Source organism: Melampsora larici-populina, assembly GCF_000204055.1.
Source record: "Melampsora larici-populina 98AG31 unplaced genomic scaffold MELLAscaffold_16, whole genome shotgun sequence".
Taxonomy (NCBI): domain Eukaryota; kingdom Fungi; phylum Basidiomycota; class Pucciniomycetes; order Pucciniales; family Melampsoraceae; genus Melampsora; species Melampsora laricis-populina.
In genome coordinates this window covers 529,797-548,821 of record NW_006768780.1, presented here as the reverse complement: position 1 = coordinate 548,821, position 19,025 = coordinate 529,797, and the positions used below count along the sequence as shown (strand labels likewise).

At 40.0% G+C, this 19,025-nt stretch overlaps 5 protein-coding genes across 5 annotated transcripts; 3 read left to right on the top strand and 2 right to left on the bottom strand.

Moving 5' to 3' along the window:
* Positions 1–457: 457 nt before the first annotated feature.
* Positions 458–3,972, bottom strand: MELLADRAFT_85954 (uncharacterized protein; the record flags this gene model as incomplete). The annotated part of the gene is made up of 10 exons (XM_007409437.1): positions 458–682; positions 777–965; positions 1,084–1,115; positions 1,200–1,804; positions 1,890–1,990; positions 2,078–2,195; positions 2,283–2,465; positions 2,593–3,609; positions 3,690–3,851; positions 3,953–3,972. 10 exons carry the CDS (start codon positions 3,970–3,972, stop codon positions 458–460), a joined length of 2,652 nt encoding a protein of 883 aa, XP_007409499.1.
* A 1,955-nt stretch (positions 3,973–5,927) lies between these two features.
* On the top strand, positions 5,928–8,299 carry MELLADRAFT_71768 (family 16 glycoside hydrolase; the record flags this gene model as incomplete). The annotated part of the gene is made up of 10 exons (XM_007409598.1): positions 5,928–6,063; positions 6,198–6,419; positions 6,494–6,600; positions 6,717–6,869; positions 6,949–7,131; positions 7,200–7,304; positions 7,383–7,456; positions 7,544–7,612; positions 7,684–7,796; positions 7,901–8,299. The coding sequence occupies 9 exons, from the start codon at positions 6,217–6,219 to the stop codon at positions 7,971–7,973; spliced, it is 1,080 nt and encodes a 359-aa protein (XP_007409660.1).
* A 799-nt stretch (positions 8,300–9,098) lies between these two features.
* Positions 9,099–13,182, top strand: MELLADRAFT_52459 (uncharacterized protein; the record flags this gene model as incomplete). The annotated part of the gene is made up of 29 exons (XM_007409599.1): positions 9,099–9,138; positions 9,206–9,224; positions 9,317–9,450; positions 9,510–9,578; positions 9,667–9,700; positions 9,773–9,804; positions 9,870–9,920; positions 10,018–10,062; positions 10,126–10,191; positions 10,266–10,358; positions 10,421–10,489; positions 10,562–10,654; positions 10,720–10,785; positions 10,851–10,943; positions 11,010–11,072; positions 11,143–11,244; positions 11,311–11,376; positions 11,449–11,541; positions 11,607–11,660; positions 11,730–11,801; positions 11,888–11,953; positions 12,027–12,119; positions 12,191–12,250; positions 12,313–12,453; positions 12,527–12,613; positions 12,701–12,775; positions 12,863–12,937; positions 13,022–13,058; positions 13,143–13,182. 29 exons carry the CDS (start codon positions 9,099–9,101, stop codon positions 13,180–13,182), a joined length of 2,028 nt encoding a protein of 675 aa, XP_007409661.1.
* A 1,619-nt stretch (positions 13,183–14,801) lies between these two features.
* On the top strand, positions 14,802–15,517 carry MELLADRAFT_85951 (uncharacterized protein; the record flags this gene model as incomplete). The annotated part of the gene is made up of 5 exons (XM_007409600.1): positions 14,802–14,829; positions 14,997–15,052; positions 15,121–15,145; positions 15,229–15,290; positions 15,380–15,517. The coding sequence occupies 5 exons, from the start codon at positions 14,802–14,804 to the stop codon at positions 15,515–15,517; spliced, it is 309 nt and encodes a 102-aa protein (XP_007409662.1).
* A 590-nt stretch (positions 15,518–16,107) lies between these two features.
* On the bottom strand, positions 16,108–16,767 carry MELLADRAFT_55959 (uncharacterized protein; the record flags this gene model as incomplete). Its single annotated transcript, XM_007409436.1, has 3 exons — positions 16,108–16,439; positions 16,509–16,595; positions 16,673–16,767. A coding segment is annotated over one exon (307 nt), but the record flags the coding sequence as incomplete, so codon positions are not given.
* Positions 16,768–19,025: the final 2,258 nt, after the last annotated feature.

Genomic DNA, 19,025 nt, shown 5'->3' with positions numbered 1-19,025 from the left:
TTAATATTATTCCAACTTCAATTAATTTTGGTTTTGGTTTTGGTTTTGGTTTTGATTTTGATTTATCAAAAAAAATGAAAAATGAAAAATCCACAAAAAAAATGATTTATTTATTATAAAGAAATCCGAAAAATTATTATTATTATTTGAAAAAAGAAAATATTTGATCAAGTTTTACAAGAAAAGTCAAAAAAAAAAGGATGAGAAAAAAAAAGACTCAACCCATATATTATTCAACCAAGCCACATTATTCAAGTATCAAAAAAACCAAAAAAAAGAAAAAGAAAAGAAAAGTCTATCAAACCAATTCAAAATCAGACCAAAAAAACAAAAACAAAACCCCAAAAAATCCTTTTGAAGGACAAAATCATCCCCAACCCATTTTCATAACCAAGCAAAAAAACCCAAGCCAAAACCCAAAAACCCATTCATTCGTCCATTGATTAATTAACGATTCTCAATCCTGAAAACTTTCCCAAACCTTCATTAAATCCATCAAGATCATCCCATTCATCTCCACATCAATGCGTTTTCCATTCCGATTCCAATCAGCTTCTCTTGATTCACAAAGACAGAAAGCTAATGATCTAGTGATCGGTAATGGAATCGAATTTCCAATTTGTTTATATAAACCTTTAACTCCTTCTGATTTATTTGATAATACAAACCAATCTGGAAATCCCTAATTCGAAAAACCGAAACCAAAAACCAAGAAAAAAATAATCAAACTTTTTTGATATACTTGTTTGATGGTTAGTAGGGCTTTTGACACTCACCTGTGCTCTTTGGGCTTCTAAAACTGTTAATACACGATGTTGAGAAGGATGTAAAACTTGTCCAGTTCTTCCTTGGTTCCTAGGATCCATCGTAGTAATCACAGTTCTAAACAAAAGATGAGGACTTAATCTACCAAAGTTTCCTTCATAATCTCTTGAATAATCTTTTGTTTGAGATTTTTTTGGTTCCTATTCAGACCCACCCAAAAAAACCAAACCAAATCAAAAATTAAATCAAATCAAAAATTAAATCAAATCAAAAATTAAATCAAATCAAACTGTGATCAGAGTTAAGAAATGGGTTTACAGCTTCTTTGTATTTCAACTCTTCAGGTAAATCTAAACAAAAAAAAAACGGAATCAATTAAACCAATCAAACCATTTACCAAACCAAAAAAAAGTTGGATTTTTTCCTTCACTTACCTTTATAATCAGCTCCTTCCCTAATAGGTATATGCCAAATCTGTTCAACAGTCTTCTCAGAAAACCTACCCGTAACATGCCAATTAATCGGCTCTTCTTCTTCATCACCATCATTTTGTAAAACTAAATCATCATCTTCTTTTCTTTGAGTTCTAAGATAAATTTGAAAATTATTTTGAGGATTGATTCGATACTTAAACTTTTGAAACCCAACCCAATCTGTTTTTTCAAGACGCCCAAACCTATGATCTCCATTCACCAAAACACATTCTTTTGATCTTTTTTTAAATTTCTTTCGAGTCGGTTTATTAAAATCTCCCATGATCTTCATCGGATTTCGATACTCAAAACAAGGTAAATCGGATATCGTATCTCCAATCGTGATCGGATCTAATGTACCTCTTGAGTATCGAGTTCTGAAATCCATGAAGATCTTGTTTTGATCTGGTAATTTGATTTGTAAATTTCCGTCTGGATAAAAATGAGTCGGGTCTGGTAAGTTGGGTAAGGTGTAACCTCGCTTCACAGCTGTAAGGATAAATCTTCTTCTTTCTTGTGGTGTACCATATTGTGCTGCTTGAAGTACACCAAATCGAAGTTGATAACTAGTTTTAAAAAGAAAAATGAATGAGGATTTCATATCTTTTAAGAATCAGAAAAAAAACGGAAAAACACAAAACATTACTCAACTCTAGGGTGATCATCGTACCACACATTAACCTAAGAAAAGCATGAGTTAAGATTTCTTGAGTTTCACGATCTACCAATTGAGTCTTTAAAAGACCTCTAACCTAAATGATCACCATAATGAAAAAAATCGTCAACTTTAATGCCGAAATAAAAATGATTCATGTAATTTGAAATCTCAAAAACTTTACATTTTCAAAATAAACATAAGTTGGTTTAAGAAATTCAATAAATGAAAGAGCAGTACCACACAAAGCGTTCTTAGAATCTTCACCTTTTCTCAAAACGTTTAAAGTAGAATGACTACCACTATTTTCCCCCCACCAAACAAAAAATCAAAAAAAAACATCAATTTCTACCACTCGAAATTCAAGAGAGCAAAAAACAAAACCATACCAAGGAAACCCAGCAGTAATGATATCAAAATCACCAGGTTTAGGTAATTGATCAGGAAAGATTTGTAGACCAGTTCTTAAATCCCTTACACTTGATTTCCCTTGCCTTGTTTTACCTGTGATCATCAAACAAAGAATCTCATTTACATCAGCACAAAAGATTGTCGATTTTGGAAAATTGATTCTACAAAAAAGAAAGAGGAAAAGGAAAAGGAAAAGGGAAAAGGGAAAAAAGAAATCCATAGTTTGACAACAGATCAATTAGTATTTATTTATTGAAAAGAAGAATAGGAAAGGATAAGAACACTTACGAAGCAGTTTCACAAGCCGGAACAGACCAATCAATAAAAACCGTTCTTTTCTGATCAGTAAGACCATGTTCCGAAAACCCAAGTGAAAAGCTTCCGATCCCACCAAACAATTCCAAATGACTCAATTTCATCTGATCATATTCTTTTACCAATTCTTTCAATACGATCTTCTCATCCTCCACTTCTTGCAACTCCAAAAGATTTGATGATCGAAACGAAAGAAACGGTAATAAATTAGGAACAAGCTCAGGTACAGAACATCTTAACTCTTGTTGAGCTTGAGTAGGTAAAACACTATAAAACTTGTGTAAAGAACTACGAATCTCTTGGATTTGGTCCACTAATGATTTCCAAGCTTTTTGTGGGTTTATGTTGATAAAACTTTGATCAGATTCAATGAAATGTTCGATTTCACATTTGCCTATTAATCCATTTAGTCCATCTACGATTTCTTCATGTGAAGAATACCAAAGCCTACGATCATCTAAATAATCCATCACTTGAGCATCGTCGTTATAGTGGTGGGGATTGGATCGGGTTCCTGTCCAAGCTTTTCGTTCGTAAACTCTTACAAGCAATTTGATTTGTTTCTTTCTTAGATTGGTTTCTAATTCAGTATATTTAGAAGAAGACACTTTGAATGGTTCATCAGTTAAATCAATCGAAGCATTCAAGTTCGATCGAAAGCCCGAGATCTCAATGATTTGTCCAATCTCTTCTTTACTTGAATCATTTGAGTTTGGATTTCTAATAAACCTAACATGATCCCATAGTTTGTATGTTTCGGTTCCATTGATGATAAAACCTAGTGAAAGATGTCGATCGTCGGGGCCTAAGAGAATTTGATTGGTTGAAGGATCTCGGATCCAATCTACCTCTTTAGGTATCGTACTACACCTTCTACACACTTCGCTGGGGGAATGAGGGATTTGAAGTGGATTAGTGGTAAGATGAAGTAGAGGTGATGATGGACGTTCGAGTTGAATAAAAGCTCCATTCATAGGTAACCAACGGTATCTCATCCAAAAATAAACCGAATCCGAACCCAAAATCTTAGTTAATGTGAAAAAAAAACCATACAAAATGAAATCACCTACCGACAATAGTATTCTTGGGAAGGCAGGGGATTCGTGAAAGATTGGTCCGAAAACATGAAGTGGACGTTTAAAACTTTATGAGCGGGTGATAATTCGAATTCGAAACATTGATCGATCAAGACTAATTCGAAGTCATCAGCAGCTTGACCAACGAATGTATCTCTAGCCTATACCACACACCACACCATAAAAATATTATTGTATTAGTTAGAATCATAAGAAACAAAATAACAAGAAGTTTGATTAAAGATGAGTGAACTTACTTTTTGAAGACGAATCCCATGACAGTACTTCTTCTGATCTTTTTCAAAAAGAGATTCTATCCAAAAGAAATGATCTTCCGAAGCAGCTTCTTCCTGATCGACTTCTAACGAATAAGAATCCAAACCCGAAACCTTAAATTGATGTAAGTTGATAGAATGATGATCGACTTGAATGACTTGTGATAAACTTAAAACTGTTTGATGATCGAATCGAATTGATGTGTAAAACTCTTCACCTCTGTCTGAGGTTTTTATCGGTCTTTCTTCAGTCCAACTTAACTGATTGGAGGAGGATTGGGTTTCATCGTTGAGTAGGTTTAGGGGTTCTTCATGGGTTGGATTCGGATTGGGTTGTGGAGTAGGTTCGGGTATGGGATTTTCGACTATGGGTTCGTTTGGAGAGTGGGTTGAGTCGTCTTGAATGATAAGTCGGTCTAGGAGGTGTTCAACGGTAGTTTCATTTATTTGATGATTTGAATGGTCTTGAGCTACAGCTTGAATTTTGAGGTTGCCATTAATTTCTTCATTCGTTTGACGAGTTTCATCTTCAATCACATTATCTTTCTCACTAAAAGATGAATCATTGGTAGGTTCTTCAGCCAATCTCAATCGTTGAAAATATTTTGTAAATCTCTGGAATGTAATTGAACACATCACAGCATAAGGTTGTTTCGTATTGGGTTCTTGATCATCGACTGGGTGTTCATGATCATCAGATGATGGTAAGAAATCATCCGGATTGAAATCTGAATCGTATCCTGTTCCAGTTCTTGTTCCTGTGATAGGTGATTGAGGTCTAGATAAAGAGACTGTCGTTTGACGGGTTGGAGGAGTCGATCTGCTTTCGAATGGTGTCAATCCTTCTTCTTCTTCTTCTGAATCGTAAGTCGAACTGGATTGTTTGTGTTGAGATAAAGGTTTTGATGTTTCTGATTGATTTGATGTTTCTGATTGATTTGATGAATGAGTATGATTGTAATAAGGAATAAGAACCGTTACTTTAGCTCGTTTGATTGAATGAGATGATGATGATGAATGTTTTCGTTTGGATGATGGTTGAGTTGATAGTTCTGATGGGATTAGAACTGAGATGAATTTGGATTTCATTTCGATTTGGTGACTGGCCAATGGTTGGTGAAGGTAATGGTAAACTTGAAGTTGGTTGAGGTGCTGAGATGAATGATGATGAGATATTGAATCGAATTCTAGGATGTTCTAATCAACAATCTACCTACCTACCTACCTACTTCATCAGCATCCTCTCTATCCTCTCTTCGAGAGTATTGTTGAAGAAAGGTTTGGTTTGATTTCCTTTGATTAGCTCATCATGAAATCAAACTCTTCATTCTCAATTGGCAAACTGGTTGCTTTGTAGCTCACTTGAGTCTGACCGAAACCTCCTTGGATCACTCAAACCACTTCTCGCTCTCAATCTCTCTCTTATCAATATCATTGGGATCCCTCTTCTCCTTCGCCACGTACGCCAGATCGTTCGACAAACTGAGCAGTTGTGCGTCTCCGATACGACGAGCTACTCTTCCAATACTCGATACAAGCTCCAGAGCACTGAGATAGATAGTCGAATCATGGATAGAGTCATTTAGGTGTAAACCCATTTCGATCAAAACCTTCACAGTCAATATAACAAACTGAGGAAGAGTTTGACTGACCATCCATATCATTAACGGATTAACGGTGGGTTCTGGGTCACATGTGATCTCAATGGGAAAATGGAGTTAAGCAAAAGCGGATCTCATTAAATTCAAAGGCAAGAGTTAAAGAGCTCAACGTACAACTTCACCGCCCCATTTCCCAGACCCAATCCAGCTAACCAAATTGAAAGTTTTATCGTTTTTAAACTTTTAAGCCTTCATGACTGACTCTTGGAAAGTCTGAGCTTTCTTGGCTTCATAGCAATAATTCATCATAGGTCACCAAACAAATTCTTTCATGAATTCTTTTTGATTGCATGAAACTTGAAGAGGAACTTTAACGCTTGAAGAATGATGATCACTTCCACGCTCAAGCCCACTGGTATTATGTAGCAGTACGATAATTCCGTCCAGCTTCATTCATCGTCAGAGTTTCCGATATAGTTGGACGTTGCCTATGTGTGATAAAGATCTCTTTTTCCGAGTCTGAATCTATTTAACTCAAGAGCCTTTACCCTTTTCTTCCATTCTCAATCGTACTTTTCAATACTTTTCATCGTCAATTTCAATCCATACCAATCCTTATTTTATAGAATAATATAACCACACAAGATGAGAACGAATTCATTTAATAGTCTTTCGCTTAATATTACTATCATTCTATCTCTTCTGATTTACATTCAATCTCAATCAAATTCCATCACAGATGCCAAAAAACACAAGCCAAAGAAATCATGTCAGTCTCGTCCAGCCAAAGAAAACACTTGGAATCTAAAGTCTCATTCGAGTGGGAATAATCTTATTAACTTCTTTAAGTAAGTCTTGATCGATTGAGTGATGATTGGGTTTCGCGGATTGATGGTTTCCTTGTTTTGTTGATGTACGTTAGTTTTGAGACTGCTAATGACGGAAGTCAAGGAGGTATAGCCAAATATGTTGATCTTGAAGAAGGATACGATTCTTCAATGATCGGATCAAACAATGGAGCTCTATATTGTACGCTATTCTTTTATAATCCAAGCCCGGAAGATTTCTTCACATCAGATTGATTTCTTCGTGAAACTTTGACTCTTTTGTTGATTTGCCGTTTTTTTTTGTATGGGCATACATAGTTGGAGTGGATACTACTCCGTATAGTGAAAATCGAAAATCATTTCGTCTTTCTTCCAAACAAACTTTTTCGGCTGGAACTTTAGTGGTTGTAGATGTATTACATATGCCTGCCACTTGTGGTTCATGGCCAGCATTATGGACAGTAGCTAAAGGTAACTGAATCCCCAAACTCCAAAAGTATATTATATGGATTTCTGAGTTTTTTTTGGTTGTTTTTTTTGGATTTGTTAGAAGCTGAATGGCCACAACAAGGAGAAATCGATATTATTGAGGGTGTTAATATGTTTACTCAAAATTCAATCTCGGTTCATACCAAACCTGGGTTTTGGATGAAATCTACTGGATTCCATTCTAAGTTCATGTTAGATGGTGATCAACAAACTAATTGTGATGTAGCAGCTACAGATGATCAAGGTAAGTGATCTCAAAGGCTTTCATCCTATAGAAGAAACATCAATTTGATTTGGTTTGGTGGATGATAGGTTGTGGTTTACGGGATACGAACCAGACTTCTTTTGGTGAACCGTTTAATGCCGCAGAAGGTGGTGTACATGTTTTAGAATGGACTACCGATTCCATCAGTATTTGTAAGTTCATTGTCGATCACTTCTCTAAAACCTCATGATTGGAATTGATGACTTTTCTTTTGCGGATGGATCTTTTAGACTTCTTTCCTCGTGGAAAGATTCCAGACGATATTTCATCTGGTTATCCATCTAGATCACCATCATGGGGTCAAGTAAGAGAAGATCTTTGACTTTTTTTTCTTCACGTGCAAAGTCTTGTTGGATGGTTTTGGTAAACTAATTGATTTGTTTTGGGTTAGCCTACTGCTAAATTTCAAGGAAGTGGTGGTCAATCAACTTCTGATTATTTTAAAGACCATGTTCTTGTGGTACGTAGAATTTGATACCTTTCGTTGATTAAAATGTGATTCAGAGGTTGATGACTTGAACATGAGTATAGGTCAATACCAACTTATGTGGAAAATGGCCAGAATCTATTTGGAACTCTGATGCATCTTATGCTGGTCAACCAAAGAGTTGTGCTGCTATAACTGGACATGATACTTGTCAAGAGTCAGTTGATCTTTTATCTTTCTTCATCCTTTCATGTTTGGATGTTTGCCTTGATTTTCTAATAAAATTTTTCATGAATGTTTGATAATTTTTGGTAAATTTAGTTTTATTACTAATGCAGGTGATAAGTTAGATGAGGCTTATTGGGCTATCAAGTCTGTGAAGGTTTATAACTAAGATTTGGTGATGGTTTTTGTGTAAGGCTTAGGACCTTGACCGTAGTTTTGGTTTCTTTATTCCAATTTCAATTTCTTTTTATGTTACACTTTATTAACCTTGAGTGAAGTATTCTGATTCAGACACAAACTTTGACACACATATGTATTTCTATAACCCATTTGTTTTGTCACAAGGATTTGTTTGTTGTCTCTTTAAATTGTTTTCTTACTCTGCTGATTGCATATTGCATAGTCATTTGTCGTTTCTCAGGGATTTACATGAGCTTTTTTGAAATATATCATTTCACGTGTTATGATAAAAAATTCCAAGATGAGTGACCCTATTACTTGAGGTATGCAAGTCTTTGTCTGATCAACATTGCCAAGGCAGCGTGGATCGGCAAAACCGTCCAATCACTGAGAAAACTAGGCATGCAGCTCAGCCATGTCCAGCTGAAACTTGAAGGCGAATTGAAATCCCTGTCTGATTGTCATATGTGAAGACGCAAATGAAGATATGATAAATAATCAGATGTTGTCATGTTGTTCTTGGTGTACAGAGCACCATTGGGGCTTGATGCCGGACTCGGTACAGATGAAGAACAACCGATCCGGGGTATAAGAAATCAATTCATCACTTCATCATTAAAAGATCTCCATAACAAAAAGTAAGGAAACGATATCCCAAAAGCGTTATCCAAAAGGAAATAGCAGATAATCGCACCCACACCCACGAACCCTTTCGAATTCGTGATTCAGCAATTTTGTCAATTTGAATCCGCTTCATTAGTTTACTTCCTCGGAATTTGTTTTATTTAATCTTTTTGATCAAAATTTTAACGTGAATGGGATCGCTTTGTATTCCACTTCCATCAAGATTTCTTACCTGAGCTCAAAATGACTTCAACTCGGAAGTTTCGATTCTGTAAGAGGCAAGAACATGACTAATGATTTTCATTAAAGATTGGTAAGCTCGGGTTTCCACAAGAAAGCTGATTCAAGCATACAACATATAATCAGAGGTGTAAGTCCTCTTCCCTTCTTTCTTCACCTCATCTCCTTTGTATACACGTGTGCCTTGTGTTACAATCCACCAATACAATATTTGTTTGATCAATCTCGTTACTGTTTTTTCAATTTTGATATGCAACTCACTGTAGCCATTGTCCTTGCCCTCGCCGCTGGTAAGCAAGTTTTCGTCTAGGATCAATCTGAAATGTTTGAATCTGATATCTTTCCCTTATGTTGAAGTAGCGGGAGCATTTCCTAAGTGGGTCATGTCATTCTTCATCATCCTCATGATTTTCTCAAACAAACTAAGCTAATGTTGCCGGATGGGTTTCATTTTGGTTATCACTTCAGTGGTTATGCTTCTTCTGATTATACGCCTTCTAGTTATATTGCTACATCTGACTATACTCCGGCTAGTCAATCTGGCTCACATGCTCAACCTGAGCACAAGGGATCTAAGCCTCATGAAGATTCATCTAAACCTGGTACGCTTCCTGGTATTTGTCTTTTTCTTTTTGCAACAATACTGAAATTTTCATTCCAGAGAGTTCTCCTGGATCACTTTTAGGTCTTGACCTTGACGTTGGAAATCTCGGCCTAGGATCCAAACCTGGTCCGTACCTATGCTCCACTTATTTGTTTGATTCATCTCTCGAATCCTACTAAATTCATTTCTACCTGCGTCCTTTATCATTGAGCAGTTTCTGATTCACACCCGGAATCCACCCTCCGAACGTCAGTGATTTCCTAAACTGACAAGTGAAAAAATTGGATTAGTTGACTTACCCCTTCCACACCTGGTTTTAGTCCTGGTCAATTGAAAGGTGGATCTCAACCTAGTAAGCGTGTCTCACCAGTGTGAGTGTCAAATGGCCGCTACAAGAACTGAAATACGCTCTCATAGCCATCGCTGTTGGAGAGCCCAACGGTTCCAAAGGCGGGATTCCTCACGCTGGTCAGTACTCACTCTCGAATTTCGGATATCTGAACGTATATGTGCGTGAGGTTTGATTAAACCTTGCTTACCTCTACGACGGCGAACATCTAACCAGGCTCTTCAGGTGGTTCAAAGTTTAACAATCCCACGGTCGAGCTCGGTACGTAGTGCGTCATTCTTATTCCATATTGAATACCTTTCTGACCAACGTATATCATACCAGAGGATGAAGGCGATATCCCTGACGACGTGCCTGCAACTAAGTCTACAGACGGTGCTACGAAACCTAGTAAGAAGTCATTATTTCCTCTGCTGTTTATCACCTTGACAAGCATCTGACAAGTATCCTCATGAATGTCGTAGCCGGTTCCATTGTCGACAGCACTTCGAAAGAGAATCCCGGAGCACAACTCGGCAATGGTGGATCCAAGCTCGGCGACGAAGTACCCAAGCCTGGTAAGTTTCCCCATGCCATAGACCTTATCAGAGAATATCTTGACAAATGGATATCATCTTAGTAGCTGTGGGTGGTAATCATCCAGTCGACGTAAGTGTACCAAAGTACACAAATGGTGCTGCTCAAACCAGTAAGTAGTCATAAAAATTCAAACATTTAACCCCTGTCGAAAAATCTAAATCTAGCGTCTTGAACTTCCCAGCCAACAGGATCGTCGACAGCACTTCGAAAGAAGACATTGGATCTCAGCCTGTCAATGGTGGATCTCATCCTGGCAGTGAAGCAACTAAGCCTGGTATGTAGCCCTCCGTCTTCAATCGATTTGAACTTTGTTCTGACAAGCGCAAATTATTATACCAGTTGTGAGCGGTAATGTGCCAATCGACGTAACTGGATCAAAACCTACAAGTGGTGGTATCCAACCTGGTAAGTGATCATATTCTATCGCAAACTCTCGTGAGGATTGACGTTTGAATTTATGGATCCCTCAGCCAATCCTGTTCCAGACAATGCATCGAAACAACACATCGAATCTCAACCAGTTGATGGTGGATTAAAGTCTACTAATGAAGCCACTAAACCCGGTATGTGAAATTAAGCTAGACTATTTAGACTATTAGTTTTCTCACGTGCGTATATCGCATTTCCAGCTTCAGGTAGCAATGTTCCGGTCAACGCGAATGGACCGAACTCTTATGGAGTTGCTCAACCAAGTAAGCAGCTCTCACGTTGCATGAGGGATCCTCTTGAGGAAACTAAAAACAATCTTTATTGATTACTCAGCCAACAGCATTGTGGACAGCACCTCAAAGAGTCAACCTATATCGCAAGCTGGTAGCGGTGCCACCGATGCATCGAAGTCTGGGGACGAGGCAATCAAGCCCGGTACGCGATTCTCTGGAATTGCTTTGTTTCAAATCGTACTCTGACAAGTGTATTTCACTTCACCAGCTGCGGGTCAAACTATTCAAACCAACGTGAATGGACCAAAGTCCACAAATCAAGGTGCTCAATCAAGTTAGCAGCTCTCATGTTGCATGCTTACAAATCCTGTCGAGAAAACTAAAGACCAGCTTTATAATTACTCAGCCAACAGCATCGTGGACAGTACTTCGAAAGGTCAACCTGTCTACCAAGTTGGTAGTGGCGCATCGAGCCCTGGTAAAGAAGTAACCAAGCCTGGTGTGTAGCTCCTCGTCATGAACCATTTTAATTCCTTGTCTGACAAGCGTACACTACTACGACAGCTGTGGATGGTAATATCCCAATTGACGCAACTGGAACCAGTACCACTCGACCCAGTAAGCAGACGTTACCCTTTCTACCATTGGCAATCTAATAGGCTGAAAACAACTTCGCCGAACACTTAGTCAAACCTGTTGCTGACAGCTATTCCAAAGAGAACGTCGGATCTCAACTTGGTCACGGAGGATCAAACTCTGGTGATGGAGCAATCAAACCTGGCGAGTCCTCTCATTTCATTGATCATTTTATACACGATTCTTACCGATGTTCATTGTCACACCAGTCGTGGGAGTTGATGTTCCAGTCAACGCCGATGGATCAAAGTCCGCAACTGGCACTGTTCACCCAAGTAAGTATCGATCATTGCCTCAACCTTTTGCACCTCGAAAAATCGCTGAACAACTGTCGCATGAACTCCTCAGTCGAAACTATTGTTGACAGCACTTCCAAGCCACACGTTGGATCTCAACTTGGAAATGACAGATCGAAATCTCCTGATGCAGCAATCAAACCTGGTCAGCAACAGTTACTCCTACATATCCTCAATGCTGAATCACGAGCGCTCAGATTTTCCCATCCACTATAGACCAAACTGTTCACGTCGATACAAATGCAAAAGACTCTGGAAAGGACCATTCTCAACCTGGTGAGTTACAACTAGCCGATTCATGACAGTACAAAGATAATTGAAGAAAAGTGGGATGGAAGGCTTAGTGAATGTAGGCGTGGGCAGCACTCCGGATGAAAAGGTTCGACCGAAAAGTGGTCATCCCAAACCTTCAGTCGTACATGGTGCATATAAAAACAGGCAGCCTGACTCCAAAGCTAACCAAAGTGGTTCAAAACCTGGTATGTCGTTTTTTTTATTCTCGAGGATTCTGAACTCCTTGTATAATTCTCATAGAGCTGTATAATGCAACAGGATACACGGGAACACCCCTTCTTGGCTTAGATCTTAATGTTGGACCGAAGGCAGGATCTGAACACCACGGCGACAAATCTACACCAGGTAGGTATCTTTTTCCATTGACCTCTCAGGATTTGATTCTTGATGAAGCTAACTCGCAATTCCCCACTGCTATTATGCATTCTCTAGTTTCTGGATCACGTCCTGATTCTCATGTTGGACCGAAGGCAGGATCTGAACACCACGGCGACAAATCTACACCAGGTAGGTATCTTTCGTCATTGACCTCTCAGGATATGATCTTTGATGAAGCTAACTTGCAATGTCCACATGCTATTATGCATTCTCTAGTTTCTGGATCCCGTCCTGATTCTCATGTTGGATCAAAGCCACAATCTAACCATGAAGATGACCAATTCAACCCAGGTATATATCTTTGGCCATAGATTTCTAACAATAGAAGCAAGAATGAAGCTGATACGCAATTGACCGCCCCATTGCATCTGCTAGCTTCCGGGATCTCTTCTGACTCCACTCCTGACACCTAGTTAGTCAACATCTTTCTGCTACATTCTAGTCAAAATCTGGGTGTCGAACATTTCTGACTGATCTTTGCTGCTATGATTATCAGCTCTACTCACGATGGCTATACCAAATCCGACTACTTTTAAGCTAGGTACATATACCCACTGGAGTTTTCATTCATTTTTTTCCCTACCACTTCAAAGACATGATCATACGTAGTTGCCCTGTACCTTACCAGTCGGAAATCCTTAGTATCTTTGTTCTTTCTAGTTCATATACTCTCATTATGTAGCTCGAAATTTCCTTTTCGTATCTTTTAGCGCAAATCATGTAGCCGTGTTTTTCAATGACCAATCTTGAGTCATGCTTTGAAATTTTAGGACAGTGATGCCGTATCCGTACTTCTTTTCTGACTTTTAACTGCACAAATCGTTACAGAGAACAATACCAGAGCTCACTCATCATTTGATTATCCAAGGACTTGCACCAGGTCAATTATGCGGATGAGGGGATGTGAAGCACCTTCCAAGGCTGATCATTTGGAACCGTGGCTAGCATCTTCAAATTTGCATTGTTTGACCTTCCTCCCAAACCTTACGTAGATGTTCCCACGCGCCCATATGATACTTGATCAGACTTTTTACCAACTTTCTATAGTTAACTCCGAGGTGAAGGCAAACTTTGGGTTATATTGGATATCACCTTGGTACTTGGGGAAACACTTAAACAGACAAACCAAACCGATTCCTTCACCTGCCCCCATCAGAGTTTGTCGCGGTCTAAGAGGTTCAGTTAACAGTTCACCTTTCGCATTGCACACTGCACAAACACGCGCTGAAGCTAGTCAAGTTTCCAAAGGTGCTCCCATCTCCCCCATTAGTATGTTTGTGCATGTCACGCCTCAAACATGTCACCATATACACTGATCGTAATACTGTCCGAATCGATAACAATCACACACATATATCAAAATGCTAAGTCAACTTGTGAAACAGACTCCTCATGTTGGCCCATCGAGCGTTGTGAATGTGATACTCAGGACAACAGAAATCGAAGTTCCGCATATTTGAGGATAGACTGAATCACTTTCCGACAATTTAAGAAATGCCATGCGGCTTGCTTGCGAAATGCATCTGGGTATGGAAATTCACGCGCGGTTTCTTTGACCGTAACGAGTTGAGTCCATTTCAAAGGTTTTACCAAAAACTCGCCTACACATCCACTGTTTGTGACTCTCCCTATATCATGAGTTAGTGTGACGCCATAGACTCAGATGGTGCGATTTTTATGCTGACTCCGCTGCTGTGTATTTCCTAGGTACTTTTAACCGAGTCTCGAAGCTCGTTGATCATAGATGCTCGCGATGTGAAGACAGTGAGAAACCCTCACCCACAATCGAATATGCTGATCCACGGAAACACCGAGGGGGGAAACGAAACAGAGGACGAGGTTTGTGACCCTCCTGATCACAAGCATTCACGCTCGAGCATCGTATGTTGACTTAACCTGACCTCCGCGAACATGCTGAGAATTGCACGATCCAACTTCGGAATCAGTACCGAATTCAAGTATTTATGAACTCACTTGGAAATTTTCAGCTTCAAAGTCCACAAGATCGCTCCAAGTAGCTGATGATTCTTTGCTTGGGCTTGATTTGTACAGATTTACTCGATGGTGATAATTGATCAAACGAAACACCGAGGAGTTCCCTCAGTCGGACTGATCATTCGATTCTTGGTAAAAAAACACAGTCATCTCGACACCGATGGCTAGCTATATAAACACCTCTCTAGGTTTCTTTCGACATCATCGCTCATCTATTCATCAGTTTTTCAGTCTTTTTATTTTATCACACTAATTTATCTACATCTCATCTTCTTACGTTAACAACACATATTCACTATTTTTACTATCCTTATTAGCGTATAATCGTAAACAAATACTTTCTTTAACTTATAAGCTCATTTATTATCATCATGCAACTTTCTGTCGCCGTCGTTATTGCTCTTGCTGCCCGTAAGTTTTCAACTGGCTTGTGGTTTTTAGATTACTTCTGACATGCATACTGTCTTTTTTCTCTACAGTTGCCGGTGCTCTTCCTTCTCCTAGGTAAGTTATCACCATGGGAAGCTTGAAATAAACAGATGATGGCGACGCCTATTCACTTCACCTTTGCCCAAATTTTTCGACAGCTACGTTCCTTCTACCCAAAGTGCTCAACCATCCAGCCTTATGGGTCTTTGGCCTGCCTCTGGTATGTTAAGATTACCTGCACTCTTTATGACGAGCTCATCAAGTATCGATTGCATTTCATTTCGCCCTGGACGCATTTGTTATCTTCAGGCCTCCTCGGTGGTTCCAATCATGGTACAGGTGTCAGCGTCAGCGCAGACGTTGTTGCCAAGGTCACCGCAACTGTTGAAGCCGATGTCACCGCTAAGATCAACGCCATTGTCAACGCCAACGTTGATGCCAAAATAGCTGCCTTGGTACGAGCTGATATCGATGCTAAGATCGCCGTTGCCGTGAAGGCCGCCGTTACCGCCAAGGTAGCTGCCGCCGTCCACGTTGGTGTTGGTGACCTTGTCAATGTCGATGTCAAGGCCGCCGTCGATGCCAAGGTTATCGCCGTTCTCACAGCCGATGTTCACGCTAAGGTCCTCGCTGCCGTCAACGCCGATGTTGCTGCTCACGTCGGCGGTCACATCACCGCTGCTGTTCAAGCTGCAGTTGATGCTAAGGTCGCACTTGCTGTTCAAGCTTGTGTTGATGCTAAGGTTGCTGCTGCCGTCAGAGCCCATGTCAATGCCCACGTCGGTCTAGGAAACTTGATCGGTGTCAGCGCAGACGTCTGTAAGTGACTGCGTCTTTTGCTCGTTCTTTGCAATCTTCCTGATAGACATTTATTTCTGCGTTCCCTCTTCCCATCCATTTCTTTGTTTAGCTGTCTCCGCCGACGTCAATGTCATCGCCTCCGTCTCCGCCTCCGTAACTGCTCAAATCACTGCAGAAGTCGATGCCATCATCAAAGCTCAAGTTGGAGTCAGCGCTCAGGTCGCTGCTGCTGTTAGAGCCGATATTGCTGCCAAGGTAGCTGTGGCCGTCCGTGCTATTGTTGATGCCAAGGTGGCAGCCTTGGTATCTGCTGGTGTCAACGCCGACATTGATGACGACGTCAAAGCCAAGGTCAACGCCAAGGTCACTGCTCTCGTTGACGCCGATGTTAAGGCCAAGGTTCTCGCCGCCGTCAAAGCCGACGCCGCTGTCCATGTAGGTGCTCACGTCAGCGCTGCCGTTCAAGCCGATGTCGATGCCAAGATCGCAGTTGCTGTCGACGCCTGTGTCGACGCCAATGTTGGTGCCGCAGTGGATGCTCATGTTGGTGCTCAGGTTGGTGGTAATGGTAAGTCGCATCTCCATTACACACATCTCCAATATTACTCCTATCGTCGGCTTACACTTTTCATTGCAGACCACTACCGTCGATCGCTTTTGAGTTCAGGGGACAAAAAGAGCTCCAAAGGTCTCCTTGGCCTTGGTATACTCTCGCTCTAAGCTGGTGAGCTCATCTGCTTTATACTTCCACCTTAGCAATCCAATACTTACAAATCTGATATTTCCTCATCTTTGCTCCAGTGAACCTTTTCCTTTGATTATTTACAATGTCCCATTGTTTGCTCTTTGTACGACCAACGTGGCAAAGCATTATTGTGATTACTAGTTGCACTGGAAGTTACCTCCCTTAATTTGATGAAATAACACGCCTATCGGTCATTCTCTATGCATTATCAGTTCAATACTGCACCCCATCTTACCTTTACATTTTCCCCAGCCCATTACCGTACACCCCGCGCCTCTGTAGTTGATTTTTCCGAGATGATGTTAACCATTTCGAAATTGAACTGTTCATTGAAATTCACCCTGATGTGGCTGTTGGATCGCTGACGTGCATTCATTTTAATTGCCCCTTCTTATCTTGCCTATCATTTGATTTCCGAGCCAAGTCAGATGCACAATTCATGTCTTGAACTCCATCGACATCTTCTTCACTATCTTATCAATTTATTTTATTTCTTATGCTGACCTTTGTTTCTGATATCCTCTCATTATCTTTAGACACATTACTATTCATATGTAGGTGTCTACTTCGATCACAAGACCGCTGGTTATATAGCATGGTACAATTAAACGACATGGCATGTGTGGGGGGAGCTGGCAGGCCGCGGGTCCTCTAACTTGGTAGGCTCTCTGGGACCTCTTCTCGGGACGCAGCTTCCATAGCCTACGGAGAGGCTCCCTCAGTCTGGCCCAAGAGCTCCATGATTGACAAGAAGATCTCCGCCAAAAATTTCAGATGTCAGTAGATTTTTCTGATTGACATTGACAATCAATTTTCTCTTTTTTTGTCTTTCTATATCTTGCTCATTTTTTTCCAAACAACAGAATCTTCATATAGCGGCTCTATCTGTACCATTTCAATTACTTTCACTACAGTGTGGACCTCACTTTCTCTCAACAACAGTGTTTGGTCTACCCTTCAACTCAGTTTTTCACATCTCCATCTACTCAATCACTATGAGTCTATTCTGCCCACCTGACTCATTATCACCATGTCACTCCGCATTAGCATTTCTTTCTGCTACCTCTTGTTCATCTATTTACCCTGAACAAATGTCCTGAAAATACATGGTCCTTATCATACTTATTCCATACTTGTCTATAAATACATATTGTGGCAACTTTTGACAACATAACTAACTTCCCTTTTTTGAAATACAAAAAGAGTGGTAAATGTGTCAAATGTGCTCTGGATTCTTCCATTGATTGTTGCATGGCAGCCCAGGGACATACTAGCAAGGGGATTTGATCAATGTGCAATGACTGTATCTTGCCTTCTTTGACCATTTTAGCATTATGGATTGCTGTTTTCCTGTGGGTTTTTTCTCCATTTTCTATTGGTCTTTGAATCATATCAATATTTTGACTTATTGTCTAATACAAATTCTCCTAGTTTTGCAATTCCCCAGAATGCAAGTAATGTCACTGTCAACGCAAACCTTTTGTTATGAGCCACTATTAGGCTATGCTTGTACTGAGGTCCTCATGCGCTTATACTGCGCCTGTCAGAGATTTTCCAATCCTCACGTTGCAATCTCATTATAATCACATGGCACCTTTGATTCTCGTAATCTCTTGATCAACACCCCAAGAGGTCCTAATATATTGCAACGTCTATCTCAAGATCAACTGATTACGAAGAATCTCAATCGCTACGAAGTACGAAGAAAGTTAATTAAGAAGGTTAAGAAGGAAAAAGTTTAAAGTAAATAGATTTCTAGATCTGTATCAAAGTCAAAGTTTAAAGTAGTTTAACTCCGCAATCCGAGCAAGTGGAAAGCATTAAAGAATCTCAGGTTACGTCAAGTAGTTCAAAATCTGCAAGTAAAGTTAGTTAAAGTTAGTTTATCACCGAAGGATATTCACCACGCCAAGTTTCAACATACCTAGTTCTTCGACTTCCGAGTCGAGCAACAATTCAAACAAATCCCGCGAGGTCTTCCACGAACTCGAAGAGAACGTGATGGAACCACAAGCCGACCCTACCATGATCAAAGTCTTAAGACAACTAAACCAGTTGTCGGCTCAGTTCAATGAAGTGAAAGCGAGTCTCGCTGAGGAGTCGCAAAGACGCCAAGAAGCCGAGCAACGACTACGGCAATTTGAAACATCCCAGACTTCCAACATGCAGACTGAAGAAGCTCAGGGAAACAACCCCACTCCTACGCCTGTTCAACCAGTTTATGTAAATCAAACGGTTCAAGCTCAACGCCAACCAAAGATGTCAACCCCTGATAAGTTCGATGGGAGCAAAGGAACTAAAGCTGAAGTTTTTATGAACCAATTAGGATTGTACATGCAACTTAATAACCATCTATTTGCAAATGATCAAGCCAAAGTGGCATTTGCCCTGTCGTACACATCTGGTAAA